The sequence below is a fragment of the Panulirus ornatus genome, chromosome 67, assembly GCF_036320965.1.
Source record: "Panulirus ornatus isolate Po-2019 chromosome 67, ASM3632096v1, whole genome shotgun sequence".
Classification (NCBI taxonomy): Eukaryota; Metazoa; Arthropoda; class Malacostraca; order Decapoda; family Palinuridae; genus Panulirus; species Panulirus ornatus.
The window spans coordinates 17,119,316-17,142,651 of record NC_092290.1 but is presented as its reverse complement, the minus strand read 5'-3'; the positions used below and the strand labels follow the sequence as shown (position 1 = coordinate 17,142,651).

Genomic DNA, 23,336 nt, shown 5'->3' with positions numbered 1-23,336 from the left:
AATTTGGTCTCCCACTTCTCCTCGTTCCCTCCACCTCCGACACATATATCCTCTTGGTCAATCTTTCCTCACTCATTCTCTCCATGTGACCAAACCATTTCAAAACACCCTCTTCTGCTCTCTCAACCACGCTCTTTTTATTTCCACACATCTCTCTTACCCTTACGTTACTTACTCGATCAAACCACCTCACACCACACATTGTCCTCAAACATCTCATTTCCAGCACATCCATCCTCCTGCACACAACTCTATCCGTAGTCCACGCCTCGCAACCATACAACATTGTTGGAACCACTATTCCTTCAAACATACCCATTTTTGCTTTCCGAGATAATGTTCTCGACTTCCACACATTCTTCAAGGCTCCCAGAATTTTTGCCCCCTCCCCCACCCTATGATCCACTTCCGCTTCCATGTTTCCATCCGCTGCCAGATCCACTCCCAGATATCTAAAACACTTCACTTCCTCCAGTTTTTCTCCATTCAAACTCACCTCCCAATTGACTTGACCCTCAACCCTACTGTACCTAATAACCTTGCTCTTATTCACATTTACTCTTAACTTTCTTCTTTCACACACTTTACCAAACTCAGTCACCAGCTTCTGCAGTTTCTCACATGAATCAGCCACCAGCGCTGTATCATCAGCGAACAACAACTGACTCACTTCCCAAGCTCTCTCATCCCCAACAGACTTCATCCTTGCCCCTCTTTCCAAAACTCTTGCATTCACCTCCCTAACAACCCCATCCATAAACAAATTAAACAACCATGGAGACATCACACACCCCTGCCGCAAACCTACATTCACTGAGAACCAATCACTTTCCTCTCTTCCTACACGTACACATGCCTTACATCCTCGATAAAAACTTTTCACTGCTTCTAACAACTTGCCTCCCACACCATATATTCTTGATACCTTCCACAGAGCATCTCTATCAACTCTATCATATGCCTTCTCCAGATCCATAAAAGCTACATACAAATCCATTTGCTTTTCTAAGTATTTCTCACATACATTCTTCAAAGCAAACACCTGATCCACACATCCTCTATCACTTCTGAAACCACACTGCTCTTCCCCAATCTGATGCTCTGTACATGCCTTCACCCTCTCAATCAATACCCTCCCATACAATTTGCCAGGAATACTCAACAAACTTATACCTCTGTAATTTGAGCACTCACTCTTATCCCCTTTGCCTTTGTACAATGGCACTATGCACGCATTACGCCAATCCTCAGGCACCTCACCATGAGTCATACATACATTAAATAACCTTACCAACCAGTCAACAATACAGTCACCCCCTTTTTTAATAAATTCCACTGCAATACCATTCAAACCTGCTGCCTTGCCGGCTTTCATCTTCCGCAAAGCTTTTACTACCTCTTCTCTGTTTACCAAATCATTTTCCCTATATATATATATATATGCAGGAGGGTGAAAGGCGTGCAAGGAATAGAGTGAATTGGAATGATGTGGTATACCGGGGTCGACGTGCTGTCAGTGGATTGAACCAGGGCATGTGAAGCGTCTGGGGTAAACCATGGAAAGTTCTGTAGGACCTGGATGTGGAAGGGGAGCTGTGGTTTCGGTGCATTATTACATGACAGCTAGAGACTGAGTGTGAACGAATGGGGCCTTTAAAGTTGTCTTTTCCTAGCGCTACCTCGCACACATGAGGGGGTTGTTATTCCATGTGTGGCAAGGTGGCGATGGGAATAAATAAGGGCAGACAGTATGAATTATGTACATGTATATATGTGTGTATGTCTGGGTGTGTATATATATGCATACATTGAGATGTATAGGCATGTATATTTGCGTGTGTGGACATGTATGTATATACATGTGTATGTGGGTGGGTTGGGCCATTCTTTCGTCTGTGTCCTTGCGCTACCTTGCTAACACGGGAAACAGCAACAAAATGAAATGAATAAATGAATAAATAAATATATATTATATGGGAGGGTATTGATTGAGAGGGTGAAGGCGTGTACAGAGCATCAGATTGGGGAAGAGCAGTGTGGTTTCAGAAGTGGTAGAGGATGTGTGGATCAGGTGTTTGCTTTGAAAAATGTATGTGAGAAATACTTAGAAAAGCAAAAGTATTTGTATGTAGCATTTATGGATCTGGAGAAGGCATATGATAGAGTTGACAGAGATGCTTTGTGGAAGGTATTAAGAATATAGGGTGTGGGAGGCAAGTTGTTAGAAGCAGTGAAAAGTTTTTATCGAGGGTGTAAGGCATATGTACGTGTAGGAAGAGAGGAAAGTGATTGGTTCTCAGTGAATGTAGGTTTGCAGCAGGGGTGTGTGATGTCTCCATGGTTGTTTAATTTGTTTATGGATGGTGTTGTTAGGGAGGTGAATGCAAGAGTTTTGGAAAGAGGGGCAAGTATGCAGTCTGTTGTGGATGAGAGATCTTGGGGAGTGAGTCAGTTGTTGTTTGCTGATGATACAGCGCTGGTGGCTGATTTATGGAAGTGGAAGTGAATCATAGGGTGGGGGAGGGGGTGAAAATTCTGGGAACCTTGAAGAATGTGTGGAAGTCGAGAACATATCAGAAAGCAAAAATAGGTATGTATGAAGAAATAGTGGTTCCAACAATGATGTATGGTTGCGAGGCGTGAGCTATGGATAGAATTGTGCGAAGGAGGGTGGATGTGCTGGAAATGAGATGTTTGAGGACAGTACGTGGTGTGAGGTGGTTTGACCGAGTAAGTAATGTAAGGGTAAGAGAGATGTGTGGAAATAAAAAGAGTGTGGTTGAGAGAGGAGAAGAGGGTGTTTTGAAATGGTTTGGTCACATGGAGAGAATGAGTGAGGAAAGATTGACCAAGAGGATATATGTGTCAGAGGTGGAGGGAACGAGGAGAAGTGGGAGACCAAATTGGAGGTGGAAAGATGGAATGAAAAAGATTTTGAGTGATCGGGGCCTGAACATGCAGGAGGGTGAAAGGCGTGCAAAGAATAGAGTGAATTGGAATGATGTGGTATACTGGGGTCGACATGCTGTCAGTGGAGTGAACTAGGGCATGTGAAGCATCTGGGGTAAACTATGGAAAGTTCTGTGGGGCCTGGATGTGGAAAGGGAGCTGTGGCTTCAGTGCATTATACATCACAGCTAGAGACTGAGTGTGAACGAATGTGGCCTTTGTTGTCTTTTCCTTGTGCTACCTCACGCACATGCTGGGAGAGGGGGTTGTTATTTCATGTGTGGTGGGGTGGCAATGGGAATGAATAAAGGCAGACGGTATGAATTATGTACATGTGTATATATGTATATGTCTGTGTGTATGTATATATATATGTATACGTTGAGATGTATAGGTATGTATATTTGCGTGTGTGGACGTGTATGTGTGTACATGTGTATGTGAGTGGGTTGGGCCATTCTTTCATCTGTTTCCTTGCGCTACCTCGCTAATGCAGGAGACAGCGACAAAACAAAAGTAAAAAATAGATATATATATATATATATATATATATATATATATATATATATATATATATATATATATATATAGATATGTGTGGTAATAAAAAGAGTGGTTGAGAGAGCAGAAGTGGCTTTGTTGAAATGATTTGGACTCGTGAGGATGAGTAAGGAGGATTAACAAAGAGGATGTACGTGTCAAAGATGGAGGGAACGAGGAGAAGTGGGAGACCAAATTGGAGGGGGAAAGATGGAGTGAAAAAGATTTTGAGTGATCGGGGCCTGAACATGCAGGAGGGTGAAAGGCGTGCAAGGAATAGAGTGAATTGGAACGATGTGGTATACTGGGGTCGACATGGTGTCAATGGATTGAACCAGGGCATGTGAAGCGTTTGGGGTAAACCATGGAAAGTTCTGTGGGGCCTGGATGTGGAAAGGGAGCTGTGGTTTCGGTGCATTATTACATGACAGCTAGAGACTGAGTGTGAACGAATAGGGCCTTTGTTGTCTTTTCCTAGCACTACCTCACACACATGAGGGGGAAGGATGTTGTTATTCCATGTGTGGCGGGGTGGCGATGGGAATGAATAAAGGCAGACAGTATGAATTATGTACATGGGTATATATGTATATGTCTGTGTGTGTATATATATGTATACGTTGAGATGTATAGGTATGTATATGTTGGTGTGTGTGGACGTGTATGTATATACATGTGTATGTGGGTGGGTTGGGCCATTCTTTCGTCTGTTTCCTTGCACTACCTCGCTGACGCGGGGGGCGGCGACAGGGCAAAGTGAATAAATAGATAAATATATATAGGGGAGAAAGAATACTTCCCACGTATTCCCTGCATGTCGTAGAAGGCGACTAAAAGGGAAGGGAGCGGGAGGCTGGAAATCCTCCCCTCTCATTTTTTTTTAAATTTTCCAAAAGAAGGAACAGAGAAGGGGGCCATATGAGGATATTCCCTCAAAGGCCCAGTCCTCTGTTCTTAACGCTACCTCGCTAATGCGGGAAATGGCGAATAGTATGAAAAAAAAAAAATATATATATATATATATATATATATATATATATATATTTTTTTTTTTTTTTTTTTTTTCATACTATTCGCCATTTCCCGCGATAGCGAGGTAGCGTTAAGAACAGAGGACTGGGCCTTTGAGGGAATATCCTCACCTGGCCCCCTTCTCTGTTCCTTCTTTTGGAAAATTAAAAAAAAAAAAAAAAAAAAAAACGAGAGGGGAGGATTTCCAGCCCCCCGCTCCCTTCCCTTTTAGTCGCCTTCTACGACACGCAGGGAATACGTGGGAAGTATTCTTAATCCCCTATCCCCAGGGATAATATATATATATATATATATATGCCTGAGGATTGGCGGAATGCGTGCATAGTGCCATTGTACAAAGGCAAAGGGGATAAGAGTGAGTGCTCAAATTACAGAGGTATAAGTTTGTTGAGTATTCCTGGTAAATTATATGGGAGGGTATTGATTGAGAGGGTGAAGGCATGTACAGAGCATCAGATTGGGGAAGAGCAGTGCGGTTTCAGAAGTGGTAGAGGATGTGTGGATCAGGTGTTTGCTTTGAAGAATGTATGTGAGAAATACTTAGAAAAGCAAATGGATTTGTATGTAGCATTTATGGATCTGGAGAAGGCATATGATAGAGTTGATAGAGATGCTCTGTGGAAGGTATTAAGAATATATGGTGTGGGAGGCAAGTTGTTAGAAGCAGTGAAAAGTTTTTATCGAGGATGTAAGGCATGTGTACGTGTAGGAAGAGAGGAAAGTGATTGGTTCTCAGTGAATGTAGGTTTGCGGCAGGGATGTGTGATGTCTCCATGGTTGTTTAATTTGTTTATGGATGGGGTTGTAAGGGAGGTAAATGCAAGAGTCCTGGAAAGAGGGGCAAGTATGAAGTCTGTTGGGGATGAGAGAGCTTGGGAAGTGAGTCAGTTGTTGTTCGCTGATGATACAGCGCTGGTGGCTGATTCATGTGAGAAACTGCAGAAGCTGGTGACTGAGTTTGGTAAAGTGTGTGGAAGAAGAAAGTTGAGAGTAAATGTGAATAAGAGCAAGGTTATTAGGTACAGTAGGGGTGAGGGTCAAGTTTGAATGGAGAAAAACTGGAGGAAGTGAAGTGTTTTAGATATCTGGGAGTGGATCTGTCAGCGGATGGAACCATGGAAGCGGAAGTGGATCATAGGGTGGGGGAGGGGGCGAAAATTTTGGGAGCCTTGAAAAATGTGTGGAAGTCGAGAACATTATCTCGGAAAGCAAAAATGGGTATGTTTGAGGGAATAGTGGTTCCAACAATGTTTTATGGTTGCGAGGCGTGGGCTATGGATAGAGATGTGCGCAGGAGGATGGATGTGCTGGAAATGAGATGTTTGAGGACAATGTGTGGTGTGAGGTGGTTTGATCGAGTAAGTAACGTAAGGGTAAGAGAGATGTGTGGAAATAAAAAGAGCGTGGTTGAGAGAGCAGAAGAGGGTGTTTTGAAATGGTTTGGGCACATGGAGAGAATGAGTGAGGAGAGATTGACCAAGAGGATATATGTGTCGGAGGTGGAGGGAACGAGGAGAAGAGGGAGACCAAATTGGAGGTGGAAAGATGGAGTGAAAAAGATTTTGTGTGATCGGGGCCGGAACATGCAGGAGGGTGAAAGGAGGGCAAGAAATAGAGTGAATTGGAGTCATGTGGTATACAGGGGTTGACGTGCTGTCAGTGGATTGAAGCAAGGCATGTGAAGTGTCTGGGGTAAACCATGGAAAGCTGTGTAGGTATGTATATTTGCGTGTGTGGACGTGTGTATGTACATGTGTATGGGGGGGGGTTGGGCCATTTCTTTTGTCTGTTTCCTTGCGCTACCTCGCAAACGCGGGAGACAGCGACAAAGTATAAAAAAAAAAAAAAAAAAAATATATATATATATATATATAGAGAGAGAGAGAGAGAGAGAGAGAGAGAGAGAGAGAGAGAGAGAGAGAGAGATAATTGTTGTGTAGGTAGTATGTGTGGTGAGATATGAAATATACCTTAAAGTCAGAGTACACCCTAAAGATATATCATGGTGTTTTATATTGTAGTTGTTGATTTATCTGTTTGAAATTGTTGTTTTGTAAGGTAATCTTTTCAGACAGTTGCTGTTTTTGGAACTAAATGGAAGAAATTTCATAATTTATTATATTACAGAATAAACAAGATGGTACGAGCTAGAACAGCTAAGAATACAGAAGCTCAGAAGGTGAAGGTGAATGGAGAAGTACCACATAAAGTAACCAGAGGAAGAGGTCGAAAACGGACGCTGACAAACAAGGCCCCGCTAGAGGTCAAAAAGGTCAAAGGTAAACACTGGTGTGAGTGCAGAAGATTGCTTCTGTAATTTTTTTTTTATTAGAGCAGTATACTGTTGCATTTAGTAATTCTGATGGTAAGAGGACCTATGTTGAAGAGAAAAAATTAAACTTTTATATGTTTAGGGTCAAGAATAGGCTACAGTTAGTACAATAATCGAACATAACCACCTAATAAATGCAAGTTGATATTTACTTTTTATAATAAAATCAGGAGAATCATAGTGTTCTTTTGTTTAAAAGCCCTCAAGTGAATTTTGACATTTGCTTTCTGGTAGAACAGTTCTAAACTTAAATCAAAAATTCTAAAGAACTTGAAATCATTGAAGCTAAATAGTAATGGCAATTAACCATAGTAAACTGGAAAGAAAATGTAATTTTGTTTTACAATATTCAGATACTGTAGCAAATAGTGATGGTATTTCTATTATTATTATTTTGCTTTGTCGCTGTCTCCCGCGTTAGCGAGGTAGTGCAAGGAAACAGACGAAAGAATGGCCCAGCCCACCCACATACAGTATCATGTATATACATACACATCCACACACGCAAATATACATACCTATACATCTCAACGTATACATATATATACACACAGACATATACATATATACACATGTACATAATTCATACTGTCTGCCCTTATTAATTCCCATCGCCACCCCACCACACATGAAATAACAACCCCCTCTTCCCTCATGTGTGTGAGGTAGTGCTAGGAAAATACAATAAAGGCCACATTCGTTCACAGTCTCTAGCTGTCATGTAATAATGCACCAAAACCACAGCTCCCTTTCCACATCCAGGCCCCACAGAACTTTCCATGGTTTACCCCAGATGCTTCACATGCCCTGGTTCAATCCATTGACAGCACGTCGACCCTGGTATACCACATTGTTCCAATTCACTCTATTCCTTGCACGCCTTTCACCCTCCTGCATGTTCAGGCCCCGATCACTCAAAATCTTTTTCACTCCATCCTTCCACCTCCAATTTGGTCTCCCACTTCTCCTCGTTCCCTTCACCTCTGACACGTATATCCTCTTGGTCAATCTTTCCTCACTCATTCTCTCCATGTGACCAAACCATTTCAAAACACCCTCTTCTGCTCTCTCAACCACACTCTTTTTATTACCGCACGTCTCTTACCCTATTATTACTTACTCGATCAAACCATCTCACACCACATATTGTCCTCAAACATCTCATTTCCAGCACATCCACCCTCCTGCGCACAACTCTATCCATAGCCCACGCCTCGCAACCATACAACATTGTTGGAACCACTATTCCTTCAAACATACCCATTTTTGCTTTCCGAGATAATGTTCTCGACTTCCACACATTCTTCAACGCTCCCAGAGTTTTCGCCCCCTCCCCTACCCTATGACTCACTTCCGCTTCCATGGTTCCATCCGCTGCCAAATGCACTTCCAGATATCTAAAACACTTCACCTCCTCCAGTTTTTCTTCATTCAAACTTACCTCCCAGTTGACTTTACCCTCAACCCTACTGTACCTAATAACCTTGCTCTTATTCACATTTACTCTCAACTTTCTTCTTTCACACACACTACCAAACTCAGACACCAGCTTCTGCAGTTTCTCACATGAATCAATCACCAGCACTGTATCATCAGCGAACAACAACTGGCTCACTTCCTAAGCTCTCTCATCCACAACAGACTGCATACTTGCCCCCCTTTCCAAAACTCTTGCATTCACCTCCCTAACAACCCCATCCATATACAAATTAAACAACCATGGAGACATCACACACCCCTGCCGCAAACCTACATTCACTGAGAACCAATGACTTTCCTCTCTTCCTACACGTATAGATTCCTTACATCCTCGATAAAAACTTTTCACTGCTTCTAACAACTTGCCTCCCACACCATATATTCTTAATACCTTCCACAGAGCATCTCTATCGACTCTATCATATGCCTTCTCCAGATCCATAAACGCTACATACAAATCCATTTCCTTCTCCAGATCCATAAACGCTACATACAAATCCATTTGCTTTTCTAAGTATTTCTCACAAACATTTGTCAAAGCAAACACCTGATCCACACATCCTCTACCACTTCTGAAGCCACACTGCTCTTCCCCAATCTGATGGTCTGTACATGCCTTCACCCTCTCAATCAATACCATCCCATATAATTTCCCAGGAGTACTCAACAAACTTATACCTTTGTAATTTGAGCACTCACCTTTGTCCCCTTTGCCTTTGTACAATGGCACTATGCAAGCATTCCACCAAGCCCCAGGCAGCTCACCATGAATTATACATACATTAAATAACCTTACCAACCAGTCAACAATACAGTCACCCCCTTTTTTAATAAATTCCACTGCAATACCATCCAAACCCGCTGCCTTGCCGGCTTTCATCTTCCACAAAGCTTTTACTACCTCTTTTCTGTTTACCAAATCATTTTCCCTAAACCTCTCACTTTGCACGCCACCTCGACCAAAACACCCTATATCTGCCTCTCTATCATCAAACACATTCAACAAACCTTCAAAATACTCACTCCATCTCCTTGTTATCACCTCCCCATTAGCCCCCTTCACAGAAGTTCCCATTTGTTCCCTTGTCTTACGCACTTTATTTACCTCCTTCCAAAGCATCTTTTTATTCTCCCTAAAATTTAATGATACTCTCTCACCCCAACTCTCATTTGCCCTCTTTTTCACCTCTTGCACCTTTCTCTTGACCCCCTGCCTCTTTCTTTTATACATCTCCACTCATTTGCATTATTTCCCTGCAAAAATCGTCCAAATGCCTCTCTCTTCTCTTTCACTAATAATCTTACTTCTTCATCCCACCACTCACTACCCTTTCTAATCTGCCCACCTCCCACGCTTCTCATGCTACAAGCATCTTTTGCACAAGCCATCACTGCTTCCCTAAATACATCCCATTCCTCCCTCACTCCCCTCACCTCCTTTGTTCTCACCGTTTTCCATTCTGTACTCAGACTCTCCTGGTACTTCCTCACGTAAGTCTCCTTCCCAAGCTTACTTACTCTCACCACTCTCTTCACCCCAACATTCTCTCTTCTGAAAACCTCTACAAATCTTCACCTTCACCTCCACAAGATAATGATCAGACATTCCTCCAGTTGCACCTCTCTGCACATTAATATCCAAAAGTCTCTCTTTCGCGCGCCTATCAATTAATACGTAATCCAATAACGCTCTCTGACCATCCCTCCTACTTACATACGTATACTTATGTATATATCTCTCTAAACCAGGTATTCCCAATCACCAGTCCTTTTTCAGCACATAAATCTACAAGCTCTTCACCATTTCCATTTACAACACTGAACACCCCATGTATACCAATTATTCCCTCAACTGCCACATTACTCACCTTTGCATTCAAATCATGCATCACTATAACCCGGTCTCGTGCATCAAAACCATTAACACACTCGTTCAGTTGCTCCCAAAATACTTGCCTCTCATGATCTTTCTTCTCATGCTCAGGTGCATATGCACCAATAATCACCCATCTCTCTCCATCAACTTTCAGTTTTACCCATATCAGTCCAGAATTTACTTTCTTACACTATCACATACTCCCACCACTCCTGTTTCAGGAGTAGAGCTACTCCTTCCCTTGCCCTTGTCCTCTCACTAACCCCTGACTTTACTCCCAAGACAATCCCAAACCACTCTTCCCCTTTACCCTCGAGCTTCGTTTCACTCAGAGCCAAAACATCCAGGTTCCTTTCCTCAAACATACTACCTATCTCTCCTTTTTTCTCATCTTGGTTACATCCACACACATTTAGACACCCCAGTCTGAGCCTTTGAGGAGGATGAGCACTCCCCGCATGACTCTTCTGTTCCCCCTTTAGAAAGTTAAAATACAAGGATGGGAGGGTTTCTAGCCCCCCACTCCCGTCCCCTTTAGTTGCTTTCTACGACACTTGAGGAATGCGTGGGAAGTATTCTTTCTCCCCTATCCCCAGGGATATGGTAATGGCATGGTTATGATAATTCTAATTCAATATCCTTGATGTAACATGATGGCAGCAGCTTGGCCACCTTTGTGCTTTAAGTGCAAGCTGCACTAGTGATATGTAATGAAGTTTGAATAAGGAAGTGTAAAAGTTTAGGAGAGTGTGTAGAAGTATTCAATGATGCCATTATTTGGAGGTGATTCTAAATGAATTAATATTCTTACATGACAGCTTTTTTTTTTTTTTTCTTTTTTTTTTTTTTTTAGTTATTAGCATAGCTTTAAGTTAATCTGCCTGAAGCTTTTTTATTGTGTCATTTGGACATCCAACTGCAGTATTCCATCAAGTTTCAGCTTCTCAAAATTTAACAATCTCTTGTCCAAACTTTCATTTTTGTTCTTTGTCTTCATACAAGTGCATTATATATACATTTTGCCTGTACTTTAGCATCCAGTTCAGGGCTTTACATACATAAAATTATGTGACCAACCATTCCATAGCACTGCCATCCCCTATCATGAGAAATTAGATTGCAGTACCCACCCATTCCTGTTGCTTTGCCTCACTTCATCTTAAAGCTTTCGTAAACTCTCTTTACCATGATGTGCAACATAATTCACTCTGCATGCTTTCTCCTCTCTCCTCCCAAAAGCATCATGTCTTTCTGTCATGTAACGCATTCAGATGTCCTTCAAATTCTTCCTTCATTTCTTCCACACAGACAGATTGTGAGTTGTTAATGGAAATGCTGCTTTCCCATCTGTTTTCCCTCACTGTCCCCTCCATCTGTTCCCTTGTTCTCATACAGTTCATCTGTTCGAAGTAATTGCTGATTTTTTTTCATGTCAAAGGACTTTGTAATTTTCTTTTTTTTTATTGGGTGTTTTGATCCAGAAAGGTGTGTTGGTTGTATTTGGGTGTAATTTTTATCAATTTGACTTTGACTTAAATGTTCCAGGCATATGTAGTGTCAGATGTTAGAATATGATGAGAATGGTAAGGGTATAAGGATATTTATAGGCTGTCTAAACTTGATATTAGCTTGTAAAATAATTCACTTTGTAAGTCATTCAGTTTTTATTTATTGTTTTGTCATATTAAAATGAATTTATCTCCCTTTTTGTTATTTCATAGTGAACTTGGAAGCCCCCAAGGTTGAAGGGGGTGTTGTGTTGACAGTGGGCATGGGTGACATTGGCCAGCTTGGTTTGGGACCAGATGTTGAAGAGAAGACTCGGCCTGGTGTTGTTCCTAGCTTAAATGACATTGTTGCTGTTGCAGCAGGTGGCCTTCACTCATTATGTTTGGATAAGGATGGCAAGGTAAGAAACTCAAGGGATTTTGGTGAAAAATGACTTGTGATTTATGATGAGTGATTTTTTATTTGATTACCTGTATACTTCAACTGTGCTCTCTTGCTTCAGGTATATACATGGGGCTGCAATGATGAAGGTTCTTTAGGTCGTGAAACTTCCAATGATGAAGAAACTTTCACAAGTGGCTCAGTGAATATTGATGGAAGAGTGGTGCAAATATGTGCTGGAGACTGCCATTCAGCAGCTCTCACTGACGATGGTCAGGTCTATGCTTGGGGATGCTTTAGAGTAAGTGCTGTTTCTTATGGTAATTTTGATATATTTTTTTATTGTTTTTAGATTTTATTCTTATGTGGTAAACCTCATTTTTGTTCTTAATGTATCCATTTTTCTCCCTCTGCTTGTAACTTGCTTCTAAATATTTGAAAAAAAAAATTAGTACCTCTTAATGATCCTTATGATGAGAGAATTTGTTCGTCATTTACATCATGATTTTTTTGTTACATGTAGATGAATTATTATCATACCTTTTACCTCTAATAGGAATTTAAGAGCTTTTCTACAAGTATCTTGTTAAAAACATAATGCATACAGTACTTTAGATTTACGTTTTGCTGTATCTCTGTGATATATGATACTTTTGATGTTTTTTGTTCATATTTTACAGTAATCATTTATTCCTTGTAGGTTTTTCTTTATAAAGCATGTCAATATATCCATGCTTTTCTTGAAATTTAGTCTTTAGTTTCTAGTTCTGATAAATCTTGTTGAATACGTGTTAGACTTGATCCATAGCTTGGATTTGAAGATTGGGTTAAAATTGGGAATATTTATGACAGCTTCTGGTGCCTCACCCTTAACAGGCCACTGGCAGAGGGCAGCTCAAGCACATAACATACCAAATATTTATCAAAATATAACATTATCCTGTGATCTATGTATCCATTTATATCTTTAATGTCTGTTCCTTATGGTAATTCCCATCACTAAGGTGGCCATGGCAAAAGTCTCCACATATCCCTGTCCTTACATCCCTCACATACACTATTCTACCCCATTTCTCTCCCTCCAGTACTCTTCCATGCTGTATTTTTATGTCACAGGTGACCTTTCTCTCTTACCAACCCCTTTAATTTTACTGTCATGCACTTTCCTTGTAAACTTCTCATCTTCCTTTCTCTTCACAGCCCAAACTGCCTCAAAGTATTATGTTTCACCCACTCTACCATTCCACAACTCATTCCCTTTGCATTCCCTGCCATACCAAATCTCTCATACATCTCTTCATTATTTTCGTCATTCTATATAGTCATACCATATGCTCCTCTCAGATAACTCATTTCCACAGCTAAGATTTTTGACCTTTCCTTTGTTTGCCAACACTCAAACAGCCTTCATCACGTCAGCAGTCCTTCAGCATTTCTCCTGATATATTGCCATTACTTCAGTGCTCAGCATGTCTCCAGCAGTCTTCTCACGCATCTCATTTGCAATTTAGATCCTATATATAAAGCTTTTTTTCAACATTTGCAGTAGTCTTCCAGGGCATCATCACTTTTTGATACATTTCTTGTAGTCCATAAGCACTTGATTACTTCATAGTTCCATTACCTGTAGAATAAGAAGTGTGACCACACTTTTTATATCAGTGCTGTATGTAGTATTAGCCTTATGACAGAATACAATGTTTTCCCTCATCTTAGATCAGATGTCACATTAGACATTTCTTTCACAGGTGTGATACATGCTTTATCTTATGTTTGAGAGAGGAGTAGAATTGATTCATCAGAGTGGATATTTCACTATATGGGAGCAAGATTCCTCATGATACTTGAAATCTAGGAAAATTGTATAAAGTTTAATCAGAGACATTCTTATTTCCCAGGATAACAATGGTCCATTAGGGTTTCTAGAAAGAGGGAATTTACAAAAAACACCAAGAAAACTCCTTGTTGACATTCCTGTAACAAAGATCTCATCAGGCAACAATCATCTTGCCCTGCTTGCTCATAATGGCCATGTGTACACCTGTGGCTGTGGAGAGTCTGGACAGTTAGGCAGGATTGCTGAGGTGTTTGCTACCAGAGACTCTAGAAACCGAAAAGGCATAGGTAAAGTCCCTTAGCATGTTTATTTGAGGTTTTAGAATGGTAGAACTGCTCTAACATTGTTTTTGGTAACACTTTTAAGAAATTCTGTATATGTTCGTGTGTTGCTGTGGGAAACTTTATATAAAGGATGGTTAAAAACTGTTTGAGTATTTAAATGTTCACAAATCTTTTATCTGTTCATTAAGAACTTTTTAAAAACATTTTATGTTCTAATAGATTCAAAGGATGATAGGAAAATGAGTGAAAATGTGATTTGGATTTATTTATTTGTATTTTTGTTATACTTGATCGCCGTTTCCCACATCAGCAATGTAGCTCCAGGAAACAGACAAAGAATGGCCCATCCACTCATGTACACATTTTTTTTCATACTTATTCGCCATTTCCCGCATTGTGAGGTAGTGTTAAGAACAGAGGACTGAACCTAAGAGGGAGAGTCCTCACTTGGCCCACTTCTTTGCCCTTTCTTTTGGAAAGGTAAAAACATGCAGGGAATACATGGGAAGTATTCTTTTTCCCCTATCCCCAGGGACATAAACATAAATGCCCATACACACATATACATACACAGGCATGTACATATATACACATGCCTCTCACCCTTCTGTATGTTCAGGCCCCAATTGCTCAAAATCTTTTCACTCCATCCTTCAACTTCCAATTGGTTTCCCACTTCTTGTTCCCTCCACCTCTGAAACTCTTTGTCAGTCTTTCCTCACCCATTCTCCCCATGTGTCCAAACCATTTCAACACGCCAAAGGCAAAGATAGCAGGGAAACTTGGTAAAACCGCCTTGGAGACCCATCGGGAATTCCACCATTTTGAAGTCTCTGATGACCTCCCAGCTGTACTCATCATACTTCAAGGGGAAAAATCTAGCTGACTTCCTCTGATCTGCAATTTGCACACTTTCATCCAACAAATTCCACTGCTTAAGCCTAGACATCAAAATCCCGGCATTGGACTTTGTGAAACCAAGATCTTAGGTCAAGTCGCTGAGGTCTTTTTGATTGGGTTAGTGTGGGTTTCTCTCCTCAGCTGCAACTCTGAAATTGTAATCTGGATCTACAATGACTTCCTCCCCTCTGACTACTATTTATTTTACTGGAAACTTTTAGAAAGTTCTATATCAACTACTCAACACTGAATCTATCTGGAATGTTATTGAAAATAGGTTAATTTCAGTTATTCGGTGTTATTGATTGTTAAACTTTAATGAAAGACTTGTGAATATAAATGTTTTGAGAGGGCCAGCTGGTGGGATGTCTGATTAGTATCTTGTGGAGGCGAGGGAGAAGATTTGTAGAGGTGTTTGGGAGAGGAAACACTTTTGGTGAAAGAGAGTGAGTTGATGAAGAAGTAAAGTTGCTTGTGAATGAGAAAAGAGAGGCATTTGAGTGGTATTTACAGGGAAGGAGTGCAAATGATTTGAGGATGTATGTTTTGAAAGCAGAATGATAATGTTGATAAACAACAAAACAAATAGGAACATTGATGAAGGGGGCAAAAGGGAAGTGGTAACAGGTAATGATTAAGTGAAAAGGAGATGGAGTGAGTATTTTGTAGGACTATTGATTGTGTTTGATGATAGAGTGCCAATTGTAGGGTTTTTGGGTTGGGGTGGTGTGCAAAGTGAGACAGTCATGGAGAATGGTTTGGTGAAGAGAGGTGGTGAAGGCCTTGTGTAAGATAGAATATGGCAAGGCGGCTGGAGTGGATGGTATTGCAGCTGAATTTATTAAGAAAGGGGGGTGAATGTGTTGTTGATTGGTTAATTAGGATTTTCAATGTATGTATGGACTTTGGAGAGGTGCCCGAGGATTGGTAAAATGCTTGTATAAGGGCAAGGGGGATAGTTATACAATGTCCTTAGTCTTCCTTCTATGTCTTCATATGTCTAACTCCACTTATATGCTATAATTTGGTCTTCGTTGCTAGCATTTGTATTTTAACAACTTGTACAGTGATCTGCCATTTGTCTTTCAGAAACATTACTTGATCCCCAGCCTATAAAAGTGTTCAAGAATAGGAAGGCTGTTTTATTTGATGATGTATGGGCTGGAGGACTTGCTACATTCGCCCGTGCACGGGGCACAGGGAATATATATGCATTTGGCCTTAACAACTACAACCAGCTTGGTAAGTGATTAATTGGGACTTTTTCATCTGATTATCTAGAGTGAAGTAGCAGTCTCTCCATTGTGCTTTTGATGTAATCTTAGAGGTTTCATAATTGCTTTTATTCATTACAAAACTGACCGTAGAGAAAAAAGTAAGTTTTGAAGAATGGAAAGCTGTTTCTATCTTGGGCGATGTCCTTTAAGCAAATTTCTGGCCGGATTTCTCTTGACTTACTTCCCTTCTTTTTCCAAAATTCTATACCATCAGTATACACTGGTAGGGTAAATATGTGTACTGAGAAGTATGAAGCAGCCATTACAGTGGCTAGTGGGACAGTGACATTATTTTTGAGCCGAGTAAAGGCAACTGATTGGTAGACTATGGGCAGACCCAGACTGAGATGTAGGTTGCAACTGTCGAAGGTGGCAAGCAAGGTGTTTTGGGAAATTACCTCACCATAAGTCAAGGGGTTAGAGGTTTCTAACCCCTATGGATCATGGAGATTTTTTCGAAGGTTTCAGTACACCATCATGGAGAGAAAGTTTACCATTCTTTAAAACTCATCCTTTAGTAGTTGTTGGAAATAAAGAAGGTGAAAATCTTAGGAAGTTAAAATTCTAAAGAGAGATACACATAAATATACATATGTGAGTAGGAGAGATGGTCAAAGGGCATTATTGGATTATGTGTTAATTGTTATCCCTGGGGATAGGGGAGAAAGAATACTTCCCATGTATTCCCTGCGTGTCGTAGAAGGCAACTAAAAGGGGAGGGAGCGGGTGGCTGGAAATCCTCCCCTCTCGTTTTTTTTTAATTTTCCAAAAGAAGGAACAGAGAAGGGGGCCAGGTGAGGATATTCCCTCTAAGGCCCAGTCCTCTGTTCTTAACGCTACCTCGCTAACGCGGGAAATGGCGAATAGTTTGAAAGAAAAAGAAAAGTGTTAATTGATAGTCGTGTAAAAGAGAGACTTTTGGATATTAATGTGCTGAGAGGAGCAGATGGAGGGATGTCTGATCACTATCTTTTGGAAGCAAAGATTAAGGTTTGTAAGTATCATCCAAAGGCCTCTCTTTTCTCTTTCGCTAACAACTCCCTCACCCCACCACTCACTACCCTTTCTAATCTACCCATTCCTGAAGCACTCCCCTCATGTCATTTGCTCTCACCTTTGCCACTCTACACTCAATGTCTCCTGGTACTTCCTAACACAAGTCTCCTTTCCGAGCTCACTTGCTTTCACCACTCTGTTCTTCCCAGCATTCTCTTTTCGTTTTTGAAAACCTCTACCGATCTTCACCTTCACCTCCACAAGATAGTGATCAGACATCCCTCCAGCTTTCCCTCTCAGCACATTAACATTCAAAGGTCTTTTGTTATGTTGTAAGTGGTGTGGGAACATCCTTTTTATTTCATAATCTACCACTGCAGATTTAGACATAGGACATTGTTATCACTCAAGTTTCAGGTGTTATGTGTGAATTGTGGAGTGACTGCGAGCAGTTCAATTCATGTGTGATTGAGGCAGAAAGAAAAGAGCAACCCAGGACAGAGGAGTGAAATTTTACAGCCAGTGAAGTATTAGCTCACTGCACAAGTGTGACTAATACTCCCAATAAGCTCACCTCCCTCTTCTGAACCAGAACTGGTCAGGCATTGCAGTGCATTTAGGGCTTATGTTTTTATATATAATTTTTACACGATAGCTTATCCTACTTAAGCAAGGTAGTATCAGGAACAAATATACAGTGGTCTCATTTGCTTACAAGATGATGTAAAATGTATATGTATATAATATATATTGGGGTGTCTAAATGTGTGTGGATGTAACCAAAATGAGAAAAAGGAGAGATAGGTAGTATGTTTGAGGAAAGGAACCTGGATGCTTTGGCTCTGAGTGAAACGAAGCTCAAGGGTAAAGGGGAAGAGTGGTTTGGGAAAGTCTTGGGAGTAAAGTCAGGGGTTAGTGAGAGGACAAGAGCAAGGGAAGGAGTAGCACTACTCCTGAACAGGAGTGGTGGAAGTATGTGATAGAGTGTAAGAAAGTAAACTCTAGATTGATATGGGTAAAACTGAAAGTGGATGGGGAGAGATAGGTGATTATTGGTGCATATTCACCTGGGCATGAGAAGAAAGATCATGAGAGGCAAGTGTTTTGGGAGCAGATGAGTGAGTGTGTTAGTAGTTTTGATGCACAAGAGCAGGTTATAGTGATGAATTGTTTGAATGCAAAGGTGAGTAATGTGGCAGTTGAGGGAATAATTGGTGTATGGGGTGTTCAGTGTTGTAAATGGAAATGGTGAAGAGCTTGTAGATTTATGTGCTGAAAAAGGACTGGTGATTGGGAACACCTGGTTTAAAAAGAGAGATATACATAAGTACACATATGTAAGTAAGAGAGATGGCCAGAGAGCGTTATTGGATTACATGTTAATTATGAGGCGTGCAAAAGAGAGACTTTTGGATGTTAATGTGCTGAGAGGTGCAACTGGATGGATGTCTGATCATTATCTTGTGGAGGCAAAAGTGAAGATTTGTAGAGGTTATTAGAAGAGAGAATATTGGGGTGAAGAGAGTAAGTGAGCTTGAAAGGAGACTTGTGTGAGGAAGTACCAGGAGAGACTGAGTACAGAATGGAAAAAGGTGAGAACAAAGGACATAAAGGGAGTTGGGGAGGAATGGGATGTATTTAGGGAAGCAGTGATGGCTTGCGCAAAAGATGCTTGTGGGATGAGAAGCGTAGGAGGTGGACAGATTAGAAAGGGTAGTGAGTGGTGGGATGAAGTAAGATTATTAGTGAAAGAGAAGAGAGAGGCATTTGGACAATTTTTGCAGGGAAATAATGCAAATGAGTGGGAGATGTATAAAAGAAAGAGGCACGATGTCAAGAGAAAGGTGCAAGAGGTGAAAAAGAGGGCAAATGAGAGTTGGGGTGAGAGAGTATCATTAAATTTTAGGGAGAATAAAAAGATGTTTTGAAAGGAGGTAAATAAAGTGCATAAGACAAGGGAACAAATGGGAACTTCAGTGAAGGTGGCTAATGGAGAGGTGATAACAAGTAGTGGTGATGTGAGAAGGAGATGGAGTGAGTATTTTGAAGGTTTGTTGAATGTGTTGGATGATAGAATGGCAGATATAGGGTGTTTTGGTCGAGGCAGTGTGCAAAGTGAGAGGGTTAGGGAGAATGATTTGATAAACAGAGAAGAGGTAGTAAAAGCTTTACAGAAGATGAAAGCCGGCAAGGCGGTGGGTTTGGATGGTATTGGAGTGGAATTTATTAAAAAAGGGGGTGACTGTATTGTTGACTGGTTGGTAAGGTTATTTTGTGTATGTATGACTCATGGTGAGGTGCCTGAGGATTGGTGGAATGGTTGGATAGTGCCATTGCACAAAGGCAGAGGGAATGTGAGTGAGTGCTCAGATGACAGGTATAAGTTTGTTGAGTATTCCTGGGAAATTATATGGGAGTGTATTGATTGAGAGGGTGAAGGCATGTACACAGGCATGTACAGAGCATGAGATTGGGGAAGAGCAGTGTGGTTTCAGAAGTGGTAGAGGATGTGTGGATCAGGTGTTTGCTTTGAAGAATGTATGTAGAAATACTTAGAAAAGCAAATGGATTTGTATGTAGCATTTACGGATCTGGAGAAGGCATATGATAGAGTTGATAGAGATGCTCTGTGGAAGGTATTAAGAGTGTATGGTGTGGGAGGCAAGTTGTTAGAAGCAGTGAAAAGTTTTTATCGAGGATGTAAGGCATGTGTACGTGTAGGAAGAGAGGAAAATGATTGGTTCTCAGTGAATGTTGGTTTGCGGCAGGGGTGTGTGATGTCTCCATGGTTGTTTAATTTGTTTATGGATGGGGTTGTTAGGGAGGTGAATGCAAGAGTTTTGGAAAGGGGCAAGTATGCAGTCTGTTGTGGATGAGAGAGCTTGGGAGGTGAGTCAGATGTTGTTCGCTGATGATACAGCGCTGGTGGCTGATTTATGTGAGAAACTGCAGAAGCTGGTGACTGAGTTTGGTAAAGTTTGTGAAAGAAGAAAGCTGAGAGTAAATGTGAATAAGAGCAAGGTTAATAGGTACAGTAGGGTTGAGGGACTAGTCAATTGGGAGGTAAGTTTGAATGGAGAAAAACTGGAGGAAGTGAAGTGTTTTAGATTTCTGGGAGTGGATTTGGCAGCGGATGAAACCAAGGAAGTGGAAGTGCATCATAGGGTGGGGGAGGGGGCGAAAATTCTGGGGGCCTTGAAGAATGTGTGGAGGTCGAGAACATTATCTCGGAAAGCAAAAATGGGTATGTTTGAAGGAATAGTGGTTCCAACAATGTTATATGGTTGCGAGGCATGGGCTATATATAGAGTTGTGCAGAGGAGGGTGGATGTGCTGGAAATGAGATGTTTGAGGACAACATGTGGTGTGAGGTGATTTGATCGAGTAAGTAATAATAGGGTAAGAGAGGTGTGTGGTAATGAAGATAGTGTGGTTGAGAGAGCAGAAGAGGGTGTTTTGAAATGGTTTGGTCACATGGAGAGAATGAGTGAGGAAGGATTGACCAAGAGGATATATGTGTCAGAGGTGGAGGGAACGAGGGGAAGTAGGAGACCAAATTGGAGGTGGAAAGATGGAGTGACAAAGATTTTGAGTGATCGGGTCCTGAACATGCAGGAGGGTGAAAGGCGTGCAAGGAATAGAGTGAATTGGAACGATGTGGTATACTGTGGTCGATGTGCTGCTAATGGATTGAACCAGGGCATGTGAAGCATCTGGGGTAAACCATGGAAAGTTCTGTGGGACCTGGATGTGGAAAGGGAGCTGTGGTTTCGGTGCATTATAACATGACATCTAGAGACTGAGTGTGAACGAATGGGGCCTTTGTTGTCTTTTCCTAGTGCTACCTCGCACACATGAGGGGGGGAGTGGGTTGTTATTTCATGTGTGGCGGGGTGGCGATGGGATGAATAAAGGCAGACAGTATGAATTATGTACATGTGTATATGTCTGTGTGTGTATATTTATGTATACGTTGAGATGTATAGGTATGTATATTTGCATGCGTGGACGTGTATGTATATACATGTGTATGTGGGTGGGTTTGGCCGTTCTTTCATCTGTTTCCTTGCGCTACCTCACTAATGCAGGAGACAGCGACAAAGCAAAATAAAGTGAGTCAGTTGTTGTTCGCTGATGATACAGCACTGGTGGCTGATTCGTGTGAGAAACTGCAGAAGCTGGTGACTGAGTTTGGTAAAATGTGTGAAAGAAGAAAGCTGAGAGTAAATGTGAATAAGAGCAAGGTTATTAGGTATGGTAGGGTTGAGGGACAAGTCAACTGGGAGGTAAGTTTGAATGGAGAAAAACTGGAGGAAGTGAAGTGTTTTAGATATCTGGGAGTTGATTTGGCAACGGATGGAACCATGGAAGCGGAAGTGAATTATAGGGTTGGGGAGGGGGCGAAAATTCTGGGAGCGTTGAAGAATGTGTGGAAGTTAAGAACATTATCTTGGAAAGCAAAAATGGGTATGTTTGAAGGAATAGTGGTTCCAACAATGTTATATGGTTGCGAGGCGTGGGCTATGCATAGAATTGTGTGGAGGAGGGTGGATGTGCCGGAAATGAGATGCTTGAGGACAATATGTGGTGTGAGGTGGTTTGATCGAGTAAGTAATAATAGGGTAAGAGATATGTGTGGTAATAAAAAGAGTGTGGTTGAGAGAGCAGAAGAGGGTGTTTTGAAATGGTTTGGTCACATGGAGAGAATGAGTGAGGAAAGATTGACCAAGAGGATATATGTGTCAGATGTGGAGGGAACGAGGAGAAGTGGGAGACCAAATTGGAGGTGGAAAGATGGAGTAAAAAAGATTTTGAGTGATCGGGGCCTGAACATGCAGGAGGGTGAAAGGCGTGCAAGGAATAGAGTGAATTGGAATGATGTGGTATACAGGGGTTGACATGCTGTCAATGGATTGAACCAGGGCATGTGAAGCGTCTGGGGTAAACCATGGAAAGTTTTGTGGGGAGCTGTGGTTTCGGTGCATCAGATGTAGGAGTCCAGTGATGGATTTATGAGGGGACAAAGGAGCAATAGCCCCAGGCCCTGTGCCAGAGGGGCCCCCTCTATACAAAAATATAATAATTAAAAAATTAGTTTATTGAGCCTGGATCTTGACTGAACTTTGGCCAACTTTTCCATGAAAGCAGGTTGTTCCTAGGACATAATTAAGGTCAAGTGAATGTTAAACCACCTTGTTTGCAGCCAAAAAGAGAAAAGATTTGTCAAAATGGTAGAAACCGAAGAAATGAATACCTTTTGTAGCTATTATGGTCACCCCCTTTTTTTAATAAATTCCACTGCAATACCATCCAAACCTGCTGCCTTGCTGACTTTCATCATCCGCAAAGCTTTCACTGCCTCTTCTATGTTTATCAAATCATTCTCCCAGACCCTCTCACTTCGCACAACATGTTGACCAAAGCACTCTATCATCAAATACATTCAACATACCTTCAGAATACTCACTCCATCTCCTTCTCACTTCACCACTACTTGTTATTACCTTCCCATTAACCCCCTTCACCAATGCTCCCATTTGTTCTCTTGTCTTACGCACTTTACTTACCTCCATCTGAAACATCTTTTTATTCTCCCAAAAATTTAATGACACTCTCTCACCCCAACTCTCATTTGCCCACTTTTTCACCTCTTGCACCTTTCTCTTGACCTCCTGGCACTTTCTTTTATACATCTCCCAGTCATTTGCACTACTTCCCAGCAAAAATCTTCCAAACGCCTCTCTCCTCTCTTTCACTAACAATCATACTTCTTAATCCCACCACTCACTACCCTTTCTAATCTGCCCACGCCCCACCTTTCTCATGCCACAAGCATCTTTTGTACAAGCCACTGCTTCCCTAAATACATCCCATTCCTCCCCCACTCCCCTTATGTTATTTGCTCTCACCTTCTCTCCTGTTACTTCCTCACACAAGTCTTTTT

The 23,336-nt window shown here is 41.3% G+C and overlaps 1 protein-coding gene across 5 annotated transcripts in view; it reads left to right on the top strand.

Moving 5' to 3' along the window:
• Nucleotides 1-23,336, top strand: part of LOC139747177 (regulator of chromosome condensation-like) — a 43,894-nt gene that overhangs the window by 7,514 nt on the left and 13,044 nt on the right. For 3 of the 5 annotated variants that reach the window (XM_071659155.1, XM_071659153.1, XM_071659156.1), the window contains exons 2-6: nt 6,649-6,812; nt 11,930-12,117; nt 12,220-12,399; nt 13,997-14,222; nt 16,209-16,361. In XM_071659155.1, the coding sequence (XP_071515256.1) occupies nt 6,659-6,812; nt 11,930-12,117; nt 12,220-12,399; nt 13,997-14,222; nt 16,209-16,361 (901 nt within the window). In that variant the 5' untranslated portion in view covers nt 6,649-6,658. The remainder of the gene's footprint in view (nt 1-6,648; nt 6,813-11,929; nt 12,118-12,219; nt 12,400-13,996; nt 14,223-16,208; nt 16,362-23,336) is intronic. The other 2 variants (XM_071659158.1, XM_071659157.1) reach the window with 1 other exon arrangement.